Genomic DNA, 23,755 nt, shown 5'->3' on the forward strand with positions numbered 1-23,755 from the left:
TAAAATCACAGAATTAGTAAGTTATTAAACTCTTTTTGTAAATGCATTTGCTCATATGGAAAGCTAGAGAACCAGCTAAATTGGTGCATCAAAGGAGAAACATTCATCTTGTCTGAACCCATTTTTTAAACAGGTTCATCTAATACAGGTTAAACAGGCTTTCCTTGGGCAATGTTTTTGCATTTCTGGCATTGTAGTATTACTCAGAATAAACAAGTCTAACTTGTATAAGCTAGGTTTCAAGGATATACTTAATAGATTTTTTTGCAAGAGTAAAGGTAGGCCATCTATGACTCAGCAGAGGATTGAGGCCTGAGCATGACTAGATGTATTTACTGTATTTATTGTGTTGACTTGATATTTTTTTTCCTTTTCTCTTTGTGCTATGTATATGTGATTACATGTTTAGAAGTAGCAGAGCTCAGCCATACAAGAAACTAAATTAACAGGAGCTTTGTATGTAAAAGAATGGCAGGAGCATGCCCCAAAAGAAGCGGTTGCCTAGTTTCAGCCGAAAGCAGCTGAACATAGTGCAGATGACCTGACCAAAGAAAAGGCAATGAAATCATCAGTACATAAATGTTTTACAAACAAACTGACTCCATCTAAAGTACTGGGAGGCCTGCAGAACTGGATTTATCCTGAAGAGTCAGGGACCTTGCCACATAAGTGTCATTAGCACCAAAGAAGAAGAAAATAATCAGGCTTTGCTAAAACAAGGGCTGACCCCTTCGCAGGTCTATTACACAAATGCTCTTCTGCAGCATTTTCATCTGGAAGGTGTGGTGCATGTATAATTTGTTTCAAAGTCTACAAAGTGATTGGACCACTTTACATAATTGGGAGAGATAAGAAACCAGCTTTCAAGCAAGGAAGAAAGGGGGAAGATAGCCAAACAAGCTAAAAACAGATGACTAGTTTCATCCAGGGCTGATGAATCTGAGAACTGACTCACGTTGAAGTAGGCACAGGACAAACATTTACACACAGGCTTCAATGGCAACAAACTTTAATTAGTGGCTGTTGTTTCCTGGAAACATGTTAATTTGGAACCCTCAAAGGTACTGAACACAGGGCTGGGGGCTTGTCCCTCAGTAAGGACCAAGGTTTGCTGCAAGACCAGATGCTCAAATGCAAATCAAGCAGGTCAAGTATGTTCAGCCCAAGTGCCACCATAAGCAGCTAACAGGAAGAGCTGCCAACTTACAGGCCTGGGCATTGCCACTGCTGGCAGCAGCAATCAGCTCAGGCTGCCTGCCCAGTCCACACCCTTGATTTTTTTTCTAGTAATCATCCACTTTGCTTTTCCTAGTCACCCATCTGCTACCTGTGGGACTTTCCCATGGAGGCTCTTCATTAGGTTGCACCTGCACACCTGAGGAAGCCTGCTCAGCACCCAAAAGCCTGCTCAGATGTATCCTAACTAGGCAGCTGGTCCAATAAAAGAGCTCATCCTAGGAAAGCCTGGCCCCTCAGCATAATTCCTGGCCCATCACACTTAACCAACCAAACGTGCAGAGTATTCAGCTGGCAAACAAGGTTCTTTGGGTAAATGTGAGATCTCTTATTAGACCAATTAAATAGTTGGAAAAATTGTTCTTTGAAAGCTTTTGGGTACAAGCACCCTTCTTTGGGCATAGGGAGAGTCTGCTGGTGTTGTGTGTTCTCTTGGATGGAAAAGGAGCCGACATGCAAAATGCAGGTCAGTGAAAATGCAAATGACTAGCAGGGAAGATCAGAGGCTGTGGGAGACAATAGGTGAGAGGGGAGCGTGTGGGCCTGCATGACTTTGCCTGGTTTCTCCAAGGGGTGTGTGGGTGTGTGTGTGTTGGGGGGGTATACATGTAGCCTTGTTTGGGAACTGGGATGTTGGGGGTAAACTGGGGGAACTGTCTGTTTAAAGTATATGCATATGGCTTTGCTGGGGGGGAGAGGGGGGCTGCAGGAGTCTGTGTACCTATAGCCTTGGTTGGGGGAAGGGGGGTTGAGTGCATGTGTTTAGGTATGTCCGTCTGTCCAAAATATGTGTGCATAGTTTTGCTCGAGGGCGGTGTGGGTGTGTGTACACGCACAGCGAGGGTGTGGGTGGCGTTGTTTGGGGGCTGTGGTGTGTGTGCAGTGAGATACGTCTGCCTAAAGTAGGTGTGTGCGCCTGTCAAATCGTGTGTAGACACACCTGACGGTCTGAAATGTAGGGAGGTCAGGCGGTGTGTGTCGGGGGGCTTGCCCCATGTACCTACACAGGCAGTAGGCCTGGCGCCAAAGGCCCAGCTCCCTCGACTCGCAGACCCCAGGAAAGGCGCTCCGCCCCCCTGCACGCGCGCTCCGGCTTCCCGCCCCCGCCCAACTGCTGCGCGGCCAACTTCTTTTCGAACTCGCTCCCCTGGCGAGGGGTGGGCGGGGCCCCGACGCCGAGCTGCTATTGGCCAGGCAGGAGGAGGCGGTAGATTGCAATTGGCTAGGGCGCGTCCCGCTTTCCCCGCAGGGGGAAGGGGGAAGCATTTCGTGCCTGCGGTCTCCGCTGGTTCAATTCAAATCGGCTGGAGGACGGGGCTCGCGCGGAGCGCAGGTGGGCGGGGTGGGGGGAGGCCACGCCTCATGGTGGTGGTGTGGGGGGGACACCGGACGACACAGGGGCTAGCCCCGCCTCCACTTTGCGACACCTTCGGATGGGGGGGGGCGCCCGCGGGAACCTGGGGCCGGTGGCGCCAAACGTTTAAACCGATCCTCGCAGGGCCCCGCCCACTATGCGCTGCCAGCCAATCGGCACCCGCCAGCCGCGCCGTGATTGGTGGCCGGGGGCGCACGGGGCGGGGTGGGTCCAGCGGCGGGGCAGCAGTTAGGGCGGGGGGCAGGTAGGTGCGGCCGTGGGGGCCGGGTCATTCTCAGACCGGATTCGACCCGACCCGACCCGACCCGACCCGACCCCTTCCGGCCGGGACCCGCGCGCTTCGCCGTTCTCACCCCGTGTTCCTCCCCGCAGGATCCGGCCCCCCCGCGATGCCGCCCGGTGCTGCCAGCCCGTGAAGTAGCATTTCGCGCCGCGCAGGGGACATGGACCGCTGCGGCGTCGCGGGGACGGAGGGGAAGGTACCTGGGACACTCAGGGTGGGGTGTACGGTCGGTCCCGTGCCGCAGGGGTCCGCTCGAGATGCCGGTGGTGGGTGGCGGGTGATCCCCGCGCCTGTGAGTCAGGGGGATCCGGAGAAGTGGATGCAGAGGGTCTCAAGTTGCAGCCAGGGAAGTTTCGGTTGGATATTAGGAAGAATTTTTTCAAGAAAGGAGCGGTGAAGCACTGGAGCGGGTCACCCAGAGAGGTGGCAGACTCTCCATCCTTGGAGGTTTTGAAGACCCAGCTAGACAAAGCCCTGGCTAGGATGATCTAGTTGGGGATGGTCCTGCTTTGAGCAAAGGGTTGGACTAGATGACCTTCTGAGGTCCTTTCCAACCCCCGTTTTCTATGAAAAACACTGCTGTAGAGGGAGGGAGCTAGGTTGTGTCACCTTGGGGAAGGGGTGCTGGGCAGGTGAGACTGGCGCCTCTGGCTTCAAATAAGAGATGCACCTTGCGAAAGCTGTTGAGAGGAAGAGCTCCCTTCACCTGCTCCAGTGCTGTGGCAGGCTGCCTTATTTTTTTCTTAGGCGTAGTTGGCCTGGTTAGTCTGAATGCTGAAATCAGGGAGCAGGTGGGGGAGATTTGGCACTTTGTACCTACCCAAAGGATGTGTATATTTAGTGATTTCTGTCTAAAGTGTGTGTGTGTGTGTGTGAGATCTGTTTCTACCTGTCTATCAAAAGTGTGTGTGTACTAACATTAGGTATTTGACCAGTTAAATAAAGTTCAGTCAATTGACTGGTCAAACATAGGTCAAAAATTGTAAAAAAAATAAATAAATAAAATCACTAGCTAGCCAGCCGCTCCTATAAAAGGGGCCATGCTGGGAAAGCCTGGCCTCTCAGCATAGTTCCTGGACCATCACTCTTAACCAACCGGAAGCACTGGGTATTGGCAGACAAGGTTTTTTGGGTAAATGTGATATCTTCTATTAGGTCCAACAGGTCCTAATAATACACAGAGAAAAAGCATGCATTTTTCCATTAAGGAATGTGACAAAACAATTTAAAATTATGTACATTTCTGTGGAGAAAACTACAAAAAGAGTAGGTTTATTTGTAAAATTGCTATAATCTTTGACTGGTTTAAAAAATAGGCAGTCAATTAACGAGTCAGACAGACAGACTTGTCTAAACTAGGGTTGGCAAGCCAGCCAATTAATTGGGCAATTGACTGGCTTGCCAGCCCTTGTTTAGACCTGTCTGTCTGTAGTGTGTCTCTGTTTAGATACACCCACTTTGATTAGGCTGTGAGTTGCAAATCGACCCTGCCTTCTACCTGACTGCAAACTAACACAGTTAACTACATCTAAGAAATACCCCAACATGACAATCCATTATGAGCTTAGCTTTCGTGGGCTAGAGCAGATAAACTGAGCTCTAGCCCACCAAAGCTTGTGCTATATCTGTCTGTCTATATCAACTTCATATGGTTTGTAAGGTGGAAATCTACCCTGGCCATTATGTCTTAACCTGTGCAACATACCTGTGACTTGTATATCTGAATTACTTTATTTTTGTTATGCAGATATCTGAGCAAAGGGATATAGGTGGTATAGGTCTGTTATGGTAGTTACAAAATCTCCAGTCAGCACTGAAGCCCTGTTATCTTGGATGTGGCAAATACACAGATAAGAGAGTGTGCAGTTTGAGATGTAGAAGCAAAGGTTATCCATCATGCCTGCTATGTTCTAGCAGCTATTCAAAATGCACAAATACATGTCGTAAAATGTTGAGTAAGATTCATTAACACACAGAATAGTCCTCTAGAAGTTGGAGCTAGTATTTGAGTTCTTTTTTTTTTTTTTTTTAGTTTTGCTTGATGCAGGCCATTCCATTGTCTACATATTGGGTATAACTGTCTTATCGGAGTTCAGTCGAACTGATGCTAAAAACATTTTTTCCAGAATTCTGTTTTGTTTTTGTTTTTTATTTCATCTTATGTCCAAGAGCATCTTCTGTCCCATAAAATATGGTTTGCCATAGTATGGCCTGTTATTAGCGCAAGCAAGACAAGTCCCTTTGTCAGTAATTCATGGGCTTTTATTTTCTTTAATCTTTTTTTCGTTACTCAGTCACTTTACCCAAACTTATCTCATCTCAAAGCAAACCAGACACTGTATCCGGCAACTTTTCAGGAGGGCTAGACATTTTTCAGAAACCGTATACTTGACCACTTCATCTAGCAACCTTTGGTATTGTTTTTCAGAAGATGGATGAACGAGCCTTTTTAGGTTGGGTGAACACTCAGACTTATTTTCTTAGGAGCTAAATGGTAGGTACTGTTGAACACTGTAAACCATTGTTGATTTAATGGAAGCCTTTATTTGTAAGCCTGCACAATTTAGTCCAGAATAAATGAATCTTTATTTCAACACTGAAATAAGTCTTATATTGAAGTCTTATGCATGATATTGCCTCCAAAAATCGTGGAGTATAATTGTTTCCCTTTTTCTTGCTGCAGGAAAACTGCTCTTCTGAGCCATGTAAAAGTACATTGAAAACTCCCCTGAAACAATCAGCTACCTCACATTCAGTATTAGGAGAGATCCAGTCTAACTCTGGACCTTTGACAACACCCCCAAAACTTAAGGAAATCCCTCTTGGAGACCCATGGACACCCACTACTAACCTTAAGATACTGATCAGTGCGGCTAGTCCTGAGATTAGAAACAGGGAACAGAAAAAGGGGTTGCAAGATAGCGGAAGTGAAATCCTAGAAGCAAAACACTGTTTACAGGTATGTTCTCAATATATATTTTATTTAGTTAGTTCGTATTTTATTTGGTTTTTTTTTTTTTTCACTAGATAGTTTTCAATGTTGAATGCATGCAACAAACTGTAAGTTGATATTTAATGTAATTCAACTGCCTTCTTTAATTATGGACTAATTACTTTTGAAATGCCACCTTATTACTTTTAGCCAGAAGTTCTGCAAGCCTTTTGCAACTCTGGCTGTTAAAGAAAAGACCTGTAGTATTAGTTGTTAGTTTTTGTTGCCAGCTGTAAAACTATCAAACTTTTGTTTAAAATATGCAAATTCTTATTTCTTGTTTTGATGCAGGAGCATTTGTCAGGAGATGAATATGAGAAATCTCAGCCAAGCCGTAAAGAGAAAAGTCTAGGATTATTATGTCATAAATTCTTAGCTCGCTATCCTAATTACCCCATCACTGGAGAGAGTAATTATATTTGCCTTGATGAAGTAGCAGAAGAACTTAGTAAGTTTGTGCATCTACTACAGTATCTATAAATAGGAAATAAGTAAGCACTTATTCCTCTGAATATGCTGTTAAGGGGTACCATATGCTGTTTAGTGTACTCTCTTTAACCTTTAATTATTAAATAACAATATCCTGACTAGTTTTAAGCTAAAGTTGAATACCTTTTTATAAAATGGGAAGCTACTCAGTATTTCACCATTATTAATATGTTATATGCTTAGTTTTATAGTAACTTTTTCAAAGTTTGAAATGATAATCTGTTTACTTAGCAGAAATTGTTCTCCATTTTCAGATTTTTATTTTCTTTTTAGGAAAAAGAGTCTCGAAGTGTGTATATATTAAATATGAATTATTATAGATATTGCATAAAACTGAATGCTGGGCTTGGACCTGAAAACTATTGGCATATTAAGGAGTTGGATCTGTAGAAGTAGTATTTCCAAAGTAGCATCTGCAATTTATATCCTGTCCAACTGTAACATCAAAACAAGGTGCTACTTGCAAGAAATCCAGATAATATCAATATGATTGCCCTTGTTGGTATCATATTTAACTTACGTTCTTCATCCAAAGTTGAAATTTTAAATTATGATCACTAGGGATAAGTGGTGTTATTCCAAGGCCTAGAAAGAAGGTGGTTTCTGTGTCTGTCCAAGTTAATGAAATGTAAATTCACGCTGCTTTTGTATCAGCAGATGGTCTTTCACAGGAAAAATTGGACTTTACTAAAAACTACATTGTATTTAATTATTTTCTACCAATTTCAGATTTTTCTGTGCATTATCTCAATAGCAGTGGTTCTCAGCCTTTCTGAACTGAAGGCACCCTCTATAACCTGTGAATTGAGTGGCACCCCATTTGAAAAGCTAATTTATTTATTACAGTGTTTGATTCCTTGCTGAGGGGCCAGGTAGTGGGAGAAGGGGAGCAGCCGTACAGGAAGAACCTGAACCTGTACTTATCTGCTTATTTCCTCACACTCCCTGCACACCCTTTAAAGTTTGTTCTGGCACTTCAGGGTACCCCCAGCACTTTGGATGAGAATAGCTGCTGTATGCCAAGGCAAAGGGTCAGAAGTTTAAAAAAAAAATAGATGGAAGGTCACAATGACTTATAGACTATATATAAAAAAAGGCCTTATAAAACGAATGACCACTTTATGATGCTTGTTCATGAATGTTCAGTGAGTCAGTCTAAATAAATTTTGATGTTGATGAATTTATTTAAGGACTTGTGTTTTCTAAATTGGATTGTCAATCAAACGTTTGCTGTTATGTGTTTGTTTGTCAGTTCAGAAAGCAGGCAGGACTCAAAAGGAAGTTTTCATTTCTATAGATGCTGCAGAATCCATGGAGCTGTGGAAAAGCACATTATCTTCTAGTCTGTTTTATAGGTTTTGTTTTTCTTCTGGTAGCACTGAAAAATTATGGCAGAATGAAAAAAAGTTTTATTCTGAAGAATGGAGTATAGTTCTTTAATTTTTTTTTAATGGAGCATAAATAAGGAACATCACATTTTAAACCAACTTTCTAGATAAATTATACTTTGAAGAAGTCAATAATAATAATAAAATTTGATTACCATAATGTCATTAAGATATATTAAGATACCTTTATATTCTCTTCATGCAGCTGTTGAACGGAGACGCATATATGATATTGTAAATGTGTTAGAGAGTCTGCATATGGTGAGCCGTCTAGCCAAAAACAGGTATGCCTGGCATGGCCGTCATAATCTCAACAAAACCCTGCAGACTTTGAAAAAAGTTGGTGAAGACAACAAATACATGCAACAAATTCAGCTGATCAAGAAGAGAGAATATGAAAATGAATTTGAGTTGGATGGTGAGAAAAATGAGGAGACAGCAACAAAAACAATTGGCATAAATGAGCATTCAGAAATGTGTTTTGTTGAACTTCCAGGGATGGAATTTCGTGCTGGTAATGCTTTTTTTTTTCCCCCTTGTGCTTTTTTCCTTGCTGCTTTAATTAAATTAAAGTTAGAAGTAGAAATATGTGTATATGTGTAATTACAAATAACCACTCACTCACAGGGCAGGAATATTTCTTTTTAAATCCTAAAATCTGGTGGTCACCAGATTTATATGTGGAAGTGTCAACTATTTTAATGAAGAATTCTAAAATTCCTGTTGATAAATTTTTAAATTACTTATTTTTAACGCTGCTGTTGCAAATTACATGCGACTTGATTCATTTCAATCCTTTCCTTTCTTTGCATAGCTTCAGTAAACAGCAGAAAAGACAAATCTTTAAGAGTGATGAGTCAGAAATTTGTGATGCTCTTTCTTGTATCAACTCCTCAAATAGTGAGCCTTGAAGTTGCAGCTAAGATTTTGATTGGAGAAGACCATGTGGAAGATTTAGATAAAAGCAAGTTTAAAAGTAAGTAAAATGCTCCTGTGACTACTTAGATTTGGTCTGCATTTGAGACAAAACTTGCAATTAAAAATATATTTATGTTAGGTATTTCCATTTGATAACAGTTGTTTTCTAGTGATTTTTAGTAAACTGTAATCTTATATACACACTTATGCATTGTGAAACATGGTAGGATTTCTGCCTCCTTATAATATATTTCTAATTAAGCTATGTAGGCTTTAACTAGAATTGTAACACAGATTTTTTTGCTCTTGGATCTGGTGGTAGGAAAAGCAATAAAAAAGAAGAAAGACACTAGTAAATCCCTTTTTGTTAACCCTAAAGCAGTATTATCAAGCTGCTTATTTGTGATTTGTATCTTTGACAAATTGGCTAAGAAAAAAAAAAGGTACTTGTATGAAGATATTTGAGTGTCACTACATCTGCCAAATCTATATCTTGACTATGTAGTTCTACTACTTGGAAAGTTTTAAAGACAATTTCTAGAGTACAGGCAGTAGTTAGTTAGGTCTGTGGGAAGAAGTGGAGTTTAGTGTTTTAACTGTCAAGTCTTTCTTTGTTTCACTTCCCCATTCACTGCTCCCACTCAAGTAGTTACTACCAGCTCTTTAATTTCTTTTCTTACAAAAAAGAAAAATTTGTAGGTATCTGATGCTTTGAGCTCATACAGGAGGCAACAGAGGAAGGGAGGTACCTAAGAGTAACGGTTGATTGATGACCATGTGTAATTGCTGCAAGCAAACGGTAGTTATGGATCTATTTATATCAGAATGGCGGGAGACTACGTGGAGTCTAAGGCCCAGTGCTCTCCAGTGTGTGTGTGTGTGTGTGTCTTTTTGGGGGTGGTGCATTATGATTTGGTTTGTGGAACAGAGGGCTTGTCAACTTCAGATTTGCTCTAAACTGGGAAGGACTGTGAACAAGTTGGAGGACAGGAGTGTAATTCACAAGGATCTTGGTGGATTGGAATGCTGGGCTGGAGCTAACGGGAAAAACTCAATAGTAAGAGATGCAAGGTGGTACACCTCAGGAAGACTAATAAAAAATACAAATACAAAATGGGTGACCCTGTGGCTGGATAGGAATAGTGGTAGGTAATAGACTCGGTATAAGTCTGCAATGTGATGTAGCTTGGGGATGCATTAAGAAGTGTTAGGTGCGTGACAGGTGGTGAATAGTACCTCTATTTGGCAATGGTTAGGCCACATCTAGAGTACTGTGTGCAGTTAGACTCCACATTTTCAAAAGGGACATGGAGAGAAGCAGGTGAGAAAAATGATAAAGGGTTGAAAGGGAAATCAGACCAGGAGAGGTTGAAGGAAATGGGCATGTTCGGATTGTGGAAAATATGCTTAAAGAGGGAATGTGATAGCAGTCTTCAAATACTTGAAAGACTGCCATGAAGAAGAGGGAGGACACCTTTTCTCCCTTGCTGCAGAAACTAAGATGTGGACCAGTTGCTTGAAGCTGCAGCAAGGTAGATTTAAATTGGAAAAATGTCTTCACTGTTAAAAGAATAAGGCAGTGGAATAGACAGGCTAGAGAAGTTGTGGACCCTTCATCACTGGAGATGTTCAAGAAGAAGTTGGACAGGCATTAAATAAGGATGATCTAGGCTTAGCTGTGCCTGTGCTCTACTATGGGTTTTTTTCCTATGCTTCTGGGCTCTGCTGGTTGTCGCATAGAGCTGTAAAGGAAATTCTGTCCTCCCCCTCACCCTATGCTAGATGTCAGGATGGATGGACATTTGTCTTTTCTCCCCCATCTTCAGAAGCATTGGATGTTGGCTGCAGCCAAGGCTGAGGATTTTGACTTGGGTTGTGCAGTGCTCCTGATGAGACCTAAACCTGGAAGTTCCTGTTCTGCTCAGGGTCAGACCAATTGCCATATTTGGGTCAGAAAGGAATTTTACCCCATGGTCAAATTGGTACAGATAGGAGGGGTGGAGGGGATTGTCTTCCTCTGCAGGTAGGGAGGAGAGGGGCTAGGGTATGTGGTCATGGGCCTCTTCTTCGGATTTCTCAAACATATTTTAACAAACCTCATAGCAGCAGGACATTGGCTGCCTTACCTGTGGCAGGTTAAGGTGGTATGTCTTGTGGCTGTACCAGGGTCAGCTGCAGCTTTGCTAATAAATTAGACAGTTTTGTATAGGATGGTTTGGATAGGGGTGATCCTGCCTCAGTCAGTGTTGGACTTAAATGACCTGTGGAGGTTTCTTCCAGCCCTACTTTTTTATGATTGTTACCATGGAAAAGCCTAATACAATTTTAGGCTATGTAAAGTGGGATATATGTAGTAAAGACATGGAAGTGTTAGTACCATTAGTGCAAGGTATTGGTAAGGCCCCCATTTTAAAATGTTATGAACAGTTATGATCTTCTGTATCTTTTAAAAAGGGATGAATATAATCTGAACAAGTGTACAAGGAATGGACAAAGCATCTTATGAGAGGAGTATTGAAGGAAGAGTAGCTGAATTGCTTTAAGCTAGTATACATTTTGTAGAAAGGATAGTGTGATGAGATTGGAGGTGTTCTTGAAGCAGTAATCAGAGCACATGATATGAGGGGTTTGGGAAAGGAAACATATCTATGCATTGTTTGCATATATGGCGTAGGGTTTCATGACTTCAGTGTTGGTGAAAGCCAGATTTAGAGGTAGAGGATAAACCTAGAAAAAGTGGGCTCAAAGTGAAACTGTGACTTCCTGGCTCTAGAGAGTGGTTGTGCAGTGCTGCAGCATTTTGATGGGGTAGTGGGCTTGCAGCATCTCAGAGTTCTTGAGGTACATTCATATATTTTATTCATGATGTTCCTTTGTTTAGGTATGGGAAATTCTGTGGCTTTGTGTAAGTTGCAAGTGGATTCTTGCAATCAGTATTTCTTTGGACTTATGTTTGCGTTCTTTTATGATGATAAAAATATTCTTTGCAAGGATATGTAGCCTCAAAGCATTAATATCTGTTCCAGGGACTAAAGGATCCCAAATTCCTCCAGTGAACTGAAAAACAGTAACTTCACTCTGGACCTAATAATCTTAGTTGCCACTTTTGATTATATGTGGTAATGGAGGAGAAGGCTTGGGGGGAGTAGGTAGCATCTATAGCCTGACTGCAAGTCTACTTCGATGAACCAGAAATTCTCCACAGTATCTGTATGAATTTCTTCTATTTCAGCCAAAATTAGGAGACTATACGATATAGCTAATGTTCTTAGTAGCCTGGAACTTATCAAGAAAGTTCATGTTACAGAGGAGCGAGGCAGAAAACCTGCATTCAAATGGACAGGACCAGAGGTTTTATCAGATATTCAGGGTAGGTGTACTATCTTCTTTCCTTCTCTTTTTTGGCCTGAATTGATTCTTTTTTTTCCTCCTGGAAAAAGCTTAATTTTCTGTGTAAAAAGATGTCTTTGACAGTTTGTCAAATAACATCTATAAATATCTAACTAAATATATGAAATTAACAGTTTGGGTTTTTTTCTTTTTATGTTCCATTTTAGGTACAAAACCTGTATCTACTGTTTCTACCTTCATCCAATCTAATTCTGCAGAACCTAAACCTTCCAAAGAACAGTGTTCAAAAAATCTTTTCCCAACAAGAGGCAAGCAGATCTTCACTCGCCACCCATCTCTGATGAAGCTAGTCAAGACTATAGAAAGTGACCGGAGGATCCATTCTGCTCCTACCAGCCCTGTTAAAACAAGTACAAGTATGTATTTGAAAAGTAAATGCTATGTCTATTTTTTAAGAATATGCCATTCTATATAGATAGTGCTTTAAATCTGAGGTCTATGTGGAAGTAGTTTTATCTCCAAAGGGTAACCTCTAACGAAATAGAAGAAGCTTTCCCTCCTTGGACTTGGTGTGAGCAGGTGCAGCAATATAGATGCAGTCCTTTATATCTGACCTGAATCTGGTTCATTGTTTATAACTGTACCTTGTTACAGAGCTTCTAAGTATTCCATTTTTTTGAACAAAGAATGATTTTATTTTCATGTGCTTTCACTTAGCCTTTTTTGTGGCACTGCATTTAACAGCATTCAGGTTTCTGTTGATCAGAAGGGATCTGGGATTTCTGTTTCCTATGGAAAAACAGAGAAACACACAGATTTCTCATTTTAATAGAGAAACTCATGGATTTTACATTTTTGCAAAGAGTTCTCTACTGGCTGGCAGAGTTGCAGGCTGCAAGGGGCTGGGGGGAGTGGAAAGAGGGCGGTCAGGCTGGGGGTGACGTGCATGTATATGCACATGGCCTGAAGAGCAGCTCCCACAGGAAAGTCTGGGGGGCAAGAAGGGGGATTGAGGCTCCCGTAGTGAGGGAGGGTTGTTGGGCGAGGCTGTTGCTGGGCTTTGGAACTGCTGCCCAGCCAGGCAGTGAATGGAGGTTGGGGCCCAGGGCCACAATGTGCAGTCACAGGGCCCTAATGGGGAACAGGATGGTGTTGCAGGCAGGTTGTCCAGGGGGTGGGGCTGGATGCCTTTGCCTTTGCACACACACCCAGAGGAGGTCCTGTGCCTCCCGGATGTGTGCGTGAGGCAGGTGCAGGCTGAGGTTCCCCCACCCTGCTGCCCCAGGGCCTCCACAGCCTAATGGGGGTGGGACCCAGCACGGCAGGGCAGAGCGGGGCTGGGGGTAAGCTCCTTGCTGCTGTGAGCCCTGTATCACCCTGGCAAAATGTCCCCTGCATACTGGGCAGTAGCATAGGGTTGTGCCCCTGGCTGCTGCAAGGTAGGCAGAGGGCACATTGCCAGGGTGGCACAGGGCTTCACAGTGGCAAGAAGCTTCCCTGCTTGGCCCCACTCTGCCCTGCCATGCTGGGGCCTCCTGACAAGTGGGACCCCGGGGAGTACAGCAGGGCAGGAAGCCCTTGTCCACAGCCTGGACACTCTGCCCCACCCCCCCCCACGCCCCTGGGCTCTGCTCTGGCCGTGCTACCTGCCAGGGAAGCTGGCTCCACACTCCACTCCACTAGTTGCCATCTCACAGGCAGCAGCCAGGGCTAAGGCGCTGCTGCGGGAGGCAGGGGGCTGCAGACCTGTAGCCCTGGCAGCTGGGGATCCCCTCCAGCAGGGTGGAGAGGAGGCTGTGGGTGCAGGGTGAGGGGCCTGTGGATGGGGAGTGATAAGCAGCAGAAGAGCTGGGGGGCTGTGGTTTGAGAGTGAGGAGCCTGGACCTGCATTCTATGACTTCAGGGGGTAGGTGGAACTCTGATTTTCCATCATAAAAAGAACCCAAGATCAAATGCCAAAACTTATAGGTATTTAGAATATATTTTATTATAGCGATTTGAGGCATTGGTAGGCTTCCACGTTGCTTTAAAATTAAATATGTCAATAAAACATTGTGTTCAATTGATACTTATATACTGGCTTTTTATTTTAATTGCGGATTTTGGGGTTTTAATCAGAACTTGCAATTTTTTTGTATCAGAGAAAACTAGTCCCTGTTGATCAAGAATTCTGTCTGTTCTTTCTGTATGCACTACTACTTTCCACACTTCTCAGGTCTCTTTTGGACCATCTTTAAGGTTGAAAGAATGTTTATTTTTCTATGTGCAATTCCATGTTCTCTCAAACTGTCAGGAAAAAGTACCAATTAGTGTATGCACTTTGGAAGTAATTGAGCTGGGGCTCCTATCACCCCTTATGTGACTTCTGCTAGCATGGCCAACTGGCAGTACATTTCACACGCTGCAGTTCAGGGAAGAGACCAGCAGTACTGTGGCAGATGGGACAGAAAGCAGAACAGCAGATGGGGAAGGGGATTGGCATGGAACTTGGAGAGTGTAGGGTTAATTTATGGCTTGGCTGCTAAAAAGGTTGGTCTAATAAAAGGTATCATCTCTGAAACAAGAGTTCTAAATCTTTGCATGCTAAAAAGATTGGCTCCCAGTGACTTAAGCTATCGGCCAGTTGACAAAGCCAGTCTGGGTTACAGTTGAATGATCACTCCCATGGGTCAAGTAAAGGGTTCTAGATGAGTCGGTAGATGGCTAAGAAGGCCAATCCTAGAGCTGCAGACTCTCTGGCAGATGCCGCAGGTGGTGATTTAAAAGGAGGGTTGAACCGCAGACTTCTCATTCTTGTTTGCTTTTGTTTCCTTTCCTTCTGTTTCTGTCATTTTGTCTGCTTCCAGGGTGAGATGGTTTTTCTCAAAGTAAGGTGTACCTTCTTTCATGAGGCATTGCCATGTAGCCCTGTCCCTGGCTAGTTTTTTCTAATTTGTGATGTCAGTGCCACACTTAATGTTTGCCTTGAAGGTGTCCTTGAAGCATTTTCTCTGCCCCCATCTGTCCTTTGTCCTTGGCTGAATTGAGAGTATAGCAGTTGTTTTGATTAAACTTACATCAGGCACGCTGTAACATGGTGGTGAAAGGCTTGGTTTCTCATTACTAAAGCATTCAAACTACATAAATACAGATGAAATCTTTAAAAGGAAATCCAACTTTCACTTAACGCTTTATTTAATTATTTGTTTTTCCCTTTCCCCAAAGCAGGCTGTGATCAAAATTCTTCAACTTTCCCAAGTAAAATGGCTCAGCTTGCAGCAATATGCAAACAGCAGCTAGAAGATCAATCAAGGTATGTTTACATGAGTGTTGTGAAATTTTTTTCTTGCTATTAGGTCACTAAGTTTGAGGTGTATTCAGCCAGCAACTGACTGGTTCTAGTTCAGTCATTAACTACTGTTAGAACTGAACATGGGCATTTATACATACTTTTTCTGTCCTGCGACACGCTGAAGATCCACCGCTTCCAAGCAATTAATCAAGTCTGGTCTACATGCAAGCTCAGGCAAACTGTACTGGGCTTCATGCAATTGTATAAGTGGCAAAATGTACGTCAGCACACAGAAAATGGCAGCAATGCACTTTTGAACCAAAGCACCTCCAATGTGTTTTAGTTCGAAAGTGTGCCGTCGCCATTTTCTTAGCACTGACACACATTTCGCTGCCTATACAACTGCAAGCGTCATAGTACTTGTTGCGGCACTTGCCAGTGTAAAAAATGCCCTGAGTTGGTATCTACCTTAATACTGTAGATGCAAAAGTGCAAATTCATGTTACATTTGTGTTGTGACACAAAACACTGCTTCTGGTTAACATAAACATGTGGGTTTTTGTTTTGTATTTTAGTGAACTGAAGATGAGAACAAAATTGTCATCTAATTTGGAATGTAACTTGGCAGCTCCTGAATCTATTTTGAAATCTGAAACTTACACTACATCAACCTCTCCAAATCCATCTCTTGTTCATTCACTAGGGGTCCTGCCTCTGAGCCACAATTCAGTGTCTCCAGTAATGCTACCTCATCCCCATGCTGGTGTTTCATATACAATATACCTCCATCCTTCTCAAGCCCAAACTGCAACTACGTATAGCCCAAATTTTGTGTTACAGTCACTACCCTGTACTAATGTGACTGGAGTTATAACTGCTTTGGAAGCTAACTCAAAAGTACTGTGTGGTAACATGACCACTGAGGAGGGGGATGGTAATGTAGTTAAAGATGACACAAGAAACTTCTTGAATGCAAAAGAGAAAAAAATTACAAAAATTGAATCTACTCCACGGAGCTTTCTTAAAAGATCACAAGCATTACAGGAAAACAATTTAATTAAAAAATGCAAACATGGTCAGAAGAGTCTTGGTGTTTCTATGGTAAGTAACATTAGAAATGTACAGTTCTTATTTTGTACAAATATGTTATTACTTTAAATTGTGTTTGGGATCTTGCTGGAAGCCATAACGTTTGTAAATTGTCCTGAGAACTCTTAGTCCTAATGTCTTACTGCAATCAACTTTGGAAGAAGGACATAATTTGAGAACATCACCAACAAGATTTTTTCATGCCACTTTGTAGACTGGAACTGTCTATTCTTGTAGCATGAAAAAAGGCTTTGGGGGCAGGGAGATTTGGATGGAAAAAATGACATTGAACTATAAGGCGCAACTGAAAATTGTCTCTTGTACAAATATTTAGTGTGTTCACATATAGTTTAAGGTACAATTCCTTCTTTTACCTTTAGCTTCCCTTCATTGTTAGGGTGAGCATTCACTAGTCCTTGCTGTTGGTTTGCCTGGTGCTTGGTAGACATTTGGATGTGATATATAGTGCTACTGGTCATCCTTGAATCACTTTCACATTTATTTGTTTGTTTATTTACTTGTTCATTTGCTTTTTTAAAATGCTTGGATTCAGAGAAAACATCCAGAAGTGCTTACTAAGGCATAAAAATGGAAACCAAAACATAAGCTTGGTAACACTAGGGATATTGGTACAATCTTTCTGGGGCAGTTTTGAGAACTTGGTATCTTGTGTGGTCTTTAACAGTCAGTGTTGGCTTTAAAAGCTCATAGGAAATATAGCTGGAAGGGACTTCATGTAGTTTAGCACCCTACTCAAGACAGGAACATCCCTGGCTAAACTATTCCTTCCAGCCAAGTGTCTGTCTAATCTGTTCTTGAAAACTTCCAGGAATTGACACTCTAAAATGTCTCTAGGTAGACGGTTCTAAAGCTTGACCTCCTTCTCCCCCACCCCCTGCAAATCATAAACAGGGCTGTCCCTGGGGGAGGGGGCAAATCAGGGCAACTGCCTTGGGACCTGTGGAGCAGTGCAGCGACTTGGCACTGCCACCAGCCTCATGCCCAGCTGCCTGCCCCACCCTCCTGCCACTGAATCTGCCATTGAATCCAGCATGTTTGTCCACTCGCCATCCCCCACCACCCCTCCCTGCCACCGAATCTGCCACTGGCTTCCTTATGTCTGGGGGTGGGGCCCTGCCCTCGCTGATTTGCCCTGGGCCCTGCATGCTGCTCAAATTGTCTCTGGTCATAAAAAGGTGGTCTTTCTAAAGTTCTCAGAGATAAGGTAGACTTATAAAATTGAAGCATATGATAAGGTCCAGAATCTTGAAATGTTTCAAGGATTTGTATCTAATTCATAGATTCCTAGATGTTAGGGTTGGAAGGGACCTCAGTAGATCGAGTCTGACCCCCTGCATAGACGGGAAAGAGTGCTGGGTTCAAATGACCCCAGACAGATGCTCATCTAACCTCCTTTTGAATACCCCCAGGGTAGGGGAGGAGTACCACCTCCCTTAGGAGCCCATTCCAGATTTTGGCTACTCTAACTGTGAAGAAGTTCATCCTAATGTCTAGTCTAAATCTGCTCTCTTCCAACTTAAGGCCATTATTTCTTGTGACCCCTCCCTCCCCCCCCCCCCCCCCAGTAGAGCCTCACCAATTTCCTTCTGTGCCCCCATGATGAATTTATAGGCAGCCACAAGGTCACCTCTCAACCTTCTCTTGTGGAGGCTGAAGAGGTCCAGGTGCCCTAGTCTGTCCTTGTAGGACTTGGCCTGCAAGCCCTTAACCATACGAGTGGCCCTACTCTGGACCCGCTCCAGGTTATCCACATCCCTCTTGAAGTGCAGCACCCAAAACTGCACGCAGTACTCCAACTGCACTCTGACCAGCGCCCAATAGAGGGGAAGTATCACCTCCTTGGTTCTGTTTGTCATGCATCTCCTGATGCATGATAAAGTGCAGTTAGCTTTCCTGATGACTTTTGTCACACTGACAACTTGTGTTCATCTTGGAGTCCACTAGGCCAATGCAGTATTACAAGGCCTACAGCAATACAAAACATTGGACCAAGGATAAGCTGAAACTTGTTGAGCCAGATTCATAGGTGCTCCTGAACTGTTTTTAGTGTGTACCTGAGAAATTGAGGTAGGGCATGGCTTTCTACCCCTTCTACCTTGCTCCTGAGGACACGTTTATTACCTGGGTCTCCTGGTGCAAATTAGCAAATAAAAATAACCAGGGTAGGAAAGCAAATGTATTTTTAATGATGTGCACACAGTAGACTTGTAATTAAGAAAGCATATCGTAATACACATACTAAAACAAGCAATATATTTCAGGGAGAGTCTGTCAAGAATGAAAGACTATCTTCTAGAGCTTTGCACATGGATACTGAAGTTGTCAGTTTTCAAGAAAGAGGACAGATCAAATTTGAAAATCTAGACCAAAATATGGAATGTTGTTGTGACAAAGAAAGGAGAGAAGGTTTTCCAGAAGATCAAAGCAAAACCAATAATACACAAGAGAGACCTGTTCCATTTGCTGTTCATGCTCATGAGGTATACTTCCCCCTGAAGACCAGCAATTTCTAGCTGCTTGGATTTCCAGGACTTTAAAGAAAAAGATTTTGTATACAAGATCTCTCTGGGATGCCAAGTACTATGCTTGTTTTTCATCTGCTATCATGCAAAATTCATTTTTTTCCACAGTGAGATTCCCTTACTAATGAAGGTCAGGACTGGAGAAGGGAGAAATGAGCAAAAATATATAAAAATACAAAAATAATTTACTTTGTATCAAACTTTTTAATAGCAAAAGTTTGAGCTGAGTTGAGAACACTATGACAATGCCATCAGTTGAGTTGAGACTTAAAGGATTTGATAAAACAGTTACATTTTAGACTTGCCTTTTAAGTATGTCTGGCTTAAGTTGTATTGCATGAATTCAGGTTGGAGTCCCAATTTCAGTGTGTTGGTTTAGAGTCAATAGAATGCAGCACACTTGACTCGGGGAAGGGAGGGTACTGAATTACACTTGATTAGCAGTTAATCTCTACTGTGATGGTTGAAGGAGTCTTATTTAAGCCTCTGGTAGGATGTCAGTGTGTGGATGTAGTATAGGACCTGGTGGATGAAAGGGTGAAAAATTAGAATCAGAGTTTCTCCAGAATGTCATCTCAATAGAAGAATATCAAAAACATTTTGTATTTTGTCTACAAGAAAAATTATCCTTTCTTTTTCAGGCTTTGTTTCCATCGGGGTATCTTATTCCTATTGCTCGGTGCACCCAACATAGCAATGAGACAACTTTTTCTAATAAGGAAAAAGCTGGAATATGTTCATTACAACCAGCAACCTACAATTCACCTATTACTGGTATGTATTTGTACAGCCCTTACCACTTTATGTGAAGCTAGTTGTCTTTAACCATTGTGGGCCAAACCTGTTGAAGTTATTCAACATACAGGGTTGGACTTCAATACTATAAGAGGCTTAAGTTTTTAAAGGTTTCTTTTTTTCCTTTACCTCCCATGTTTTCCCTAATAGGTGTCATTCCAGTGACAGCATCTGAGCTCACGGCAGTTAATATTCCTGCCTTCCATGTAACACCCATGAATATAATGGTATCACCATCTTCTATAGCTGCTGCACCTGTGGTAAACAGCTCATGTCTTAATTCAGGCCATACAAATTCTGTCCAAAATCCAAGTTCTTCCATTCTGAACTTTACACTACAACACTTAGGATTGATACCTGCCGGTGTGCAGGTTTCTGCAAATCCTGTTCTTCAGTCTGTGCCAATCTCTCCAAAAGCAGAACATGTTAATATGGTCTCAGAAAACGTGAACTCACAACGAGAAAAAGTGCTTAAAAATGAATCTCAGATTCCTGATTGTGAGCTGAATGGAAAATCAGTTGCAGTAATTCCTTTACAGCAGGTATGAGAACTATCAAATACAGTTTGTTTGTTTGTTTGTTTGTTTGTTTGTTTGTTTGTTTGTTTGTTTGTTTGTTTGTTTGTTTGTTTGTTTGTTTGTTTGTTTGTTTGTTTGTTTGTTTGTTTTTTTCCATTTTATGTTAAATTTTAGATACTTATGGTACAGTAGTACCTCAGAAGATTGGACTTAAATGGCAAAGCTGCTATGATTGCTAGTGTAGAGGTGGAGGTTAACTTGATACCTAAAGTGGGGCTGTACTTCTAAGCAAAAAGAGACAAGTAATTCATATTTGTAGAGAAAGCGGAGCCGGTCAGAGGAATGCCAAGGGTGGGATGAAAGGCTAACTGCAGAGATGTTTTGAATGGGCTGCAGAAGTTAAGATGGCACTTGACATGGACAGAAGAAGCAAGTTGTCTAGTTAACTTTCCTTTTCATCCCTATTAAATTCTTAATTTCCCTCATTGTATACCTAATGTTAGCTTTCAAATTCTGATTCCGTATGCAGCAGTCCACAGGGTAGTATGATATATGTAGCTTGAGTGAAGAATTAAGCTGTGTATTTTTTGCCCCTAAATTCTGTTACCTAAAGGACACTTGGTTGTATAAACAATAGAGACTGAAAGGACAAAATGATACTCTTACAAGTGTGCTCTTTCCAGTTCTATAGATTAGTCATATTCCAAATTTTTTAGCCATTCTTATTGGTAGTTTTGTTTTTGTGTTTTTTCTGCTCATTTCCAATGACAATAACTTTGTTTTCTCTTTCAAGCAGCCTAGTGTTCCAGCAAAACCTAAGGAGTCACAGGTAGTGACTGAAAATTTCTTCCGTACTCCAGGAGGGCCAAACACAATTGCTAGTTTATCTTCATTTCCTGAAAATTCAGATAGAGCTTTTCAAAGAACCTTGACAATTCCACAAAGAAAACTTGAAGTGTCAGATGACTAGCTTTTGATTTGGGATAAAGCCATTGGACCAGGTTAACGTGGATATAATTTATGGGATAACACTCTGATGACATCTTGGTATTGGAATTTGGAAGATGTGTGCCTGGAAAATGAATTGTAAATGTATTGGAAAATCCACAATACTGGAATAGCCTTATTTAAAAGCTTAGGATTAAAACAGCTCTTACTGTAAGTAAGTTTAAATGTCCATTAATTTCTCCAAAAGGCTTACCTAAAGTATTAAAAAGTTATGGACTCTACTTTATTGTGTACTGTTATAGAGAATACGGCAATCTGCAAGTCCATAATGCTCTGTACAGAATTTGGCTAAATATACACAGGTACAATATATCAGTACATTTTGCACAATGGAAGTACTGGGATTGTAATATATGGTCTCTTAATAGAATGGCTGTAGTTTTAAAATTTGTTTCTTTTATTCCTTTGTTCTTTCAATAATGCTCTTGTAAAGTTAGTAAAAAAATTTAATCAAGTCTATGTAAATTAAGATTTTTATTTATAATGTATTTTTAATCAATTTGTTCAAATTAAACTTTAAGTCAAAAGTTTCTAATTTTGATAAGGTATTGTTCAATCAAATGAAATTACCATAGTGAGTTACACAGTGTACTTCCATTAAAACCTTGTTTATAACCTATGTGTGATAAGAACTTTGCTATTAATTCCTATTATACAAAGAAGAAAACAGTATCTTACTCTACTAGGTATGTCTCAGGAAGATGAATAGAAGAAAGCTTTCCAGAATTACTGTCCTAGTTGCATCTGCATGTATCTGAGTATAAATGATGGTGCTCCACAGGTTTTTTTTGGTTTTGTGTTTTGGGGTTTTTTTGATTCAAAGCAACTAGAACTCTGAAAAAACTAGGGACAGAACTGCTGTAGACTTCTGCATGAATACAGAAGCTTAAGGAAAACATGAGGTTACTAGGGCTGGGCCTGACATTGAACACCACATTGGAAACCAACCTACCTTGTCTTCCTCTTTCTGAATTTTGGAGATTTCTTTTTGTGGTCTAAAAGAAAACAGGAGGCCAAGAACCTACTTTTTTCCCTTAAACCCAAACTACAGGAAGATGGGTCATTCTACAGATCCCGTTGTGGCCTATTAATAGGGGTAGGTTCTCCTGGTGCTGTGCAGGTTTGAAAACCTTACCAGAACCTTCACAGAGGTACCACACTGCCCTGATTCGTCTTATTACTAAAATAGTAAAATAGAAGCAAATAAAGTGGAAATGATTTGGCTAACCTTGCCTTCTGGGTAAACTAGTCATAGAGATAAATGTGTTGGCTAAAGGAGCCCTCACTGAAATCTAGTTAGCAATTGAAAAGTTATATGCCTCGTGTGTTGCACTTCTGTCAACCTGCCAGTTTTTTGGTGCGGGGCATAGATCATAGGGCTGGAAGGGACCCCGAATGATCATCGGGTCCAGCCCCCTGCATGAGCAGAAAAGACATCTGGGGTCAGATGACCCCAGCCAGGTGACTGTCCAGTTTTCTCTTCAAGACCTCTAGGGTAGATGATTGCACCACCTTTTGGGGCAGCTTGTTCCGTAGTTTGGACACCCTGGTTGTAAAGAAGTGTTTCCTAATGTTCAGCCTGAAACTCTTCCAGGAGTTTCTGGCCATTGTTTCTAGTTTTCCCCTAGGGTGCCCTGGTGAACAGGTATTCACCGGGCCCCGATGTACACTTTTGATATAGCGGTAAGCCGCAATTAGGTCCCCTCTCAGCCTTCTTTTCTTTAGGCTGAAGAGTCCAAGATCCTTTGGCCTGTCACATGGCTTGCCATGCAAGTCCCTAATCATACAGGTGGCCCTCTATAGACCCTCTTGAGTTTTAGCACCTCCTTGTTGAAGTGTGCCCAGAACAGGACACAATACTCCAGCTGTGGCTGCACCAATGTTGAATAAAGTGGGAGAATCACTTTGGATTTACTGGAGATGCATCGATTGATGCATGCCAGTTTTATTGGCCCTAGCGGTGACTGTCACATTGCCGGCTCATACTCATGCTGGGGTCTATTGTTACCCCCAGCTCCTTTTCATTTGTAGTGTTGGTCAGGTTAGCGATGCCCAGCCTGTAAGTGTGCTGGGGGTTCTTCCTTCCCAGATGCAGCACTTTCCATTTTTATGTTGAACCTCATCTGGTTCCATTCTGCCCAACATGCCAGCCTGTCTAGGCCTGCTTGTATCTGCAGCCTATCTGTGGTGTGTCCACAAAACCCCATATCTTGGTATCATCCATAAACTTGACCAGTGGGCTCTTCACCCCCTCACCCAGGTCATTGATGAAGATCAAGTACCAACACCTGGGGTATGCTGCTGCCCATATCTTGCCAGGATGATACTGATCCATTCATTTGGACTCTGTGTCCTACCCCGCAACCAGTTTCGCACCCACTTGATAGTCCCGCAGTTGAGCCCATATCTTCCAGTTTTCTGATCAGTACCTCGTGGGATGCCAGGTTAAAGGCTTTCTGGAAGTTGAGGTATAACTGCTTTTCTCTTGTCCAGGTGACA

At 42.2% G+C, this 23,755-nt stretch overlaps 1 protein-coding gene across 6 annotated transcripts; it reads left to right on the forward strand.

The window, feature by feature from the left end:
• Positions 1–2,469: 2,469 nt before the first annotated feature.
• On the forward strand, positions 2,470–21,786 carry E2F8 (E2F transcription factor 8). 6 transcript variants are annotated; one of them, XM_090032869.1, is made up of 14 exons: positions 2,470–2,569; positions 2,984–3,090; positions 5,578–5,853; positions 6,178–6,334; positions 7,969–8,277; positions 8,578–8,739; positions 11,914–12,051; positions 12,239–12,448; positions 15,237–15,324; positions 15,879–16,404; positions 18,675–18,893; positions 19,577–19,709; positions 19,881–20,272; positions 21,042–21,786. In XM_090032869.1, exons 2-14 carry the CDS (start codon positions 3,055–3,057, stop codon positions 21,216–21,218), a joined length of 2,823 nt encoding a protein of 940 aa, XP_089888995.1. In that variant the 5' UTR covers positions 2,470–2,569; positions 2,984–3,054; the 3' UTR covers positions 21,219–21,786. The 6 variants fall into 6 exon arrangements, with proteins under 6 accessions (XP_089888995.1, XP_089888996.1, XP_089889000.1 ...); XM_090032870.1 differs by lacking the exon at positions 2,470–2,569 and adding an exon at positions 2,807–2,855; XM_090032874.1 differs by lacking the exon at positions 2,470–2,569 and adding an exon at positions 5,323–5,388 and having other exon boundaries at positions 2,866–3,090.
• Positions 21,787–23,755: the final 1,969 nt, after the last annotated feature.

Source organism: Crocodylus siamensis, chromosome 2, assembly GCF_052110815.1.
Source record: "Crocodylus siamensis isolate JL-2025a chromosome 2, ASM5211081v1, whole genome shotgun sequence".
In the NCBI taxonomy this organism is placed as follows: Eukaryota; Metazoa; Chordata; order Crocodylia; family Crocodylidae; genus Crocodylus; species Crocodylus siamensis.

What these genes read in the sequence shown, in the direction of transcription:
- E2F8 (XM_090032869.1), top strand. Translation starts at nt 3,055, where the DNA reads ATGGACCGCTGCGGCGTCGCGGGGACGGAGGGGAAG. An exon ending in AGATAAAAGCAAGTTTAAAA is followed by an intron (nt 8,740 to 11,913) that starts GTAAGTAAAATG and finishes CTTCTATTTCAG; the next exon opens with CCAAAATTAGGAGACTATAC. An exon ending in TTGCTGTTCATGCTCATGAG is followed by an intron (nt 18,894 to 19,576) that starts GTATACTTCCCC and finishes TTTCTTTTTCAG; the next exon opens with GCTTTGTTTCCATCGGGGTA.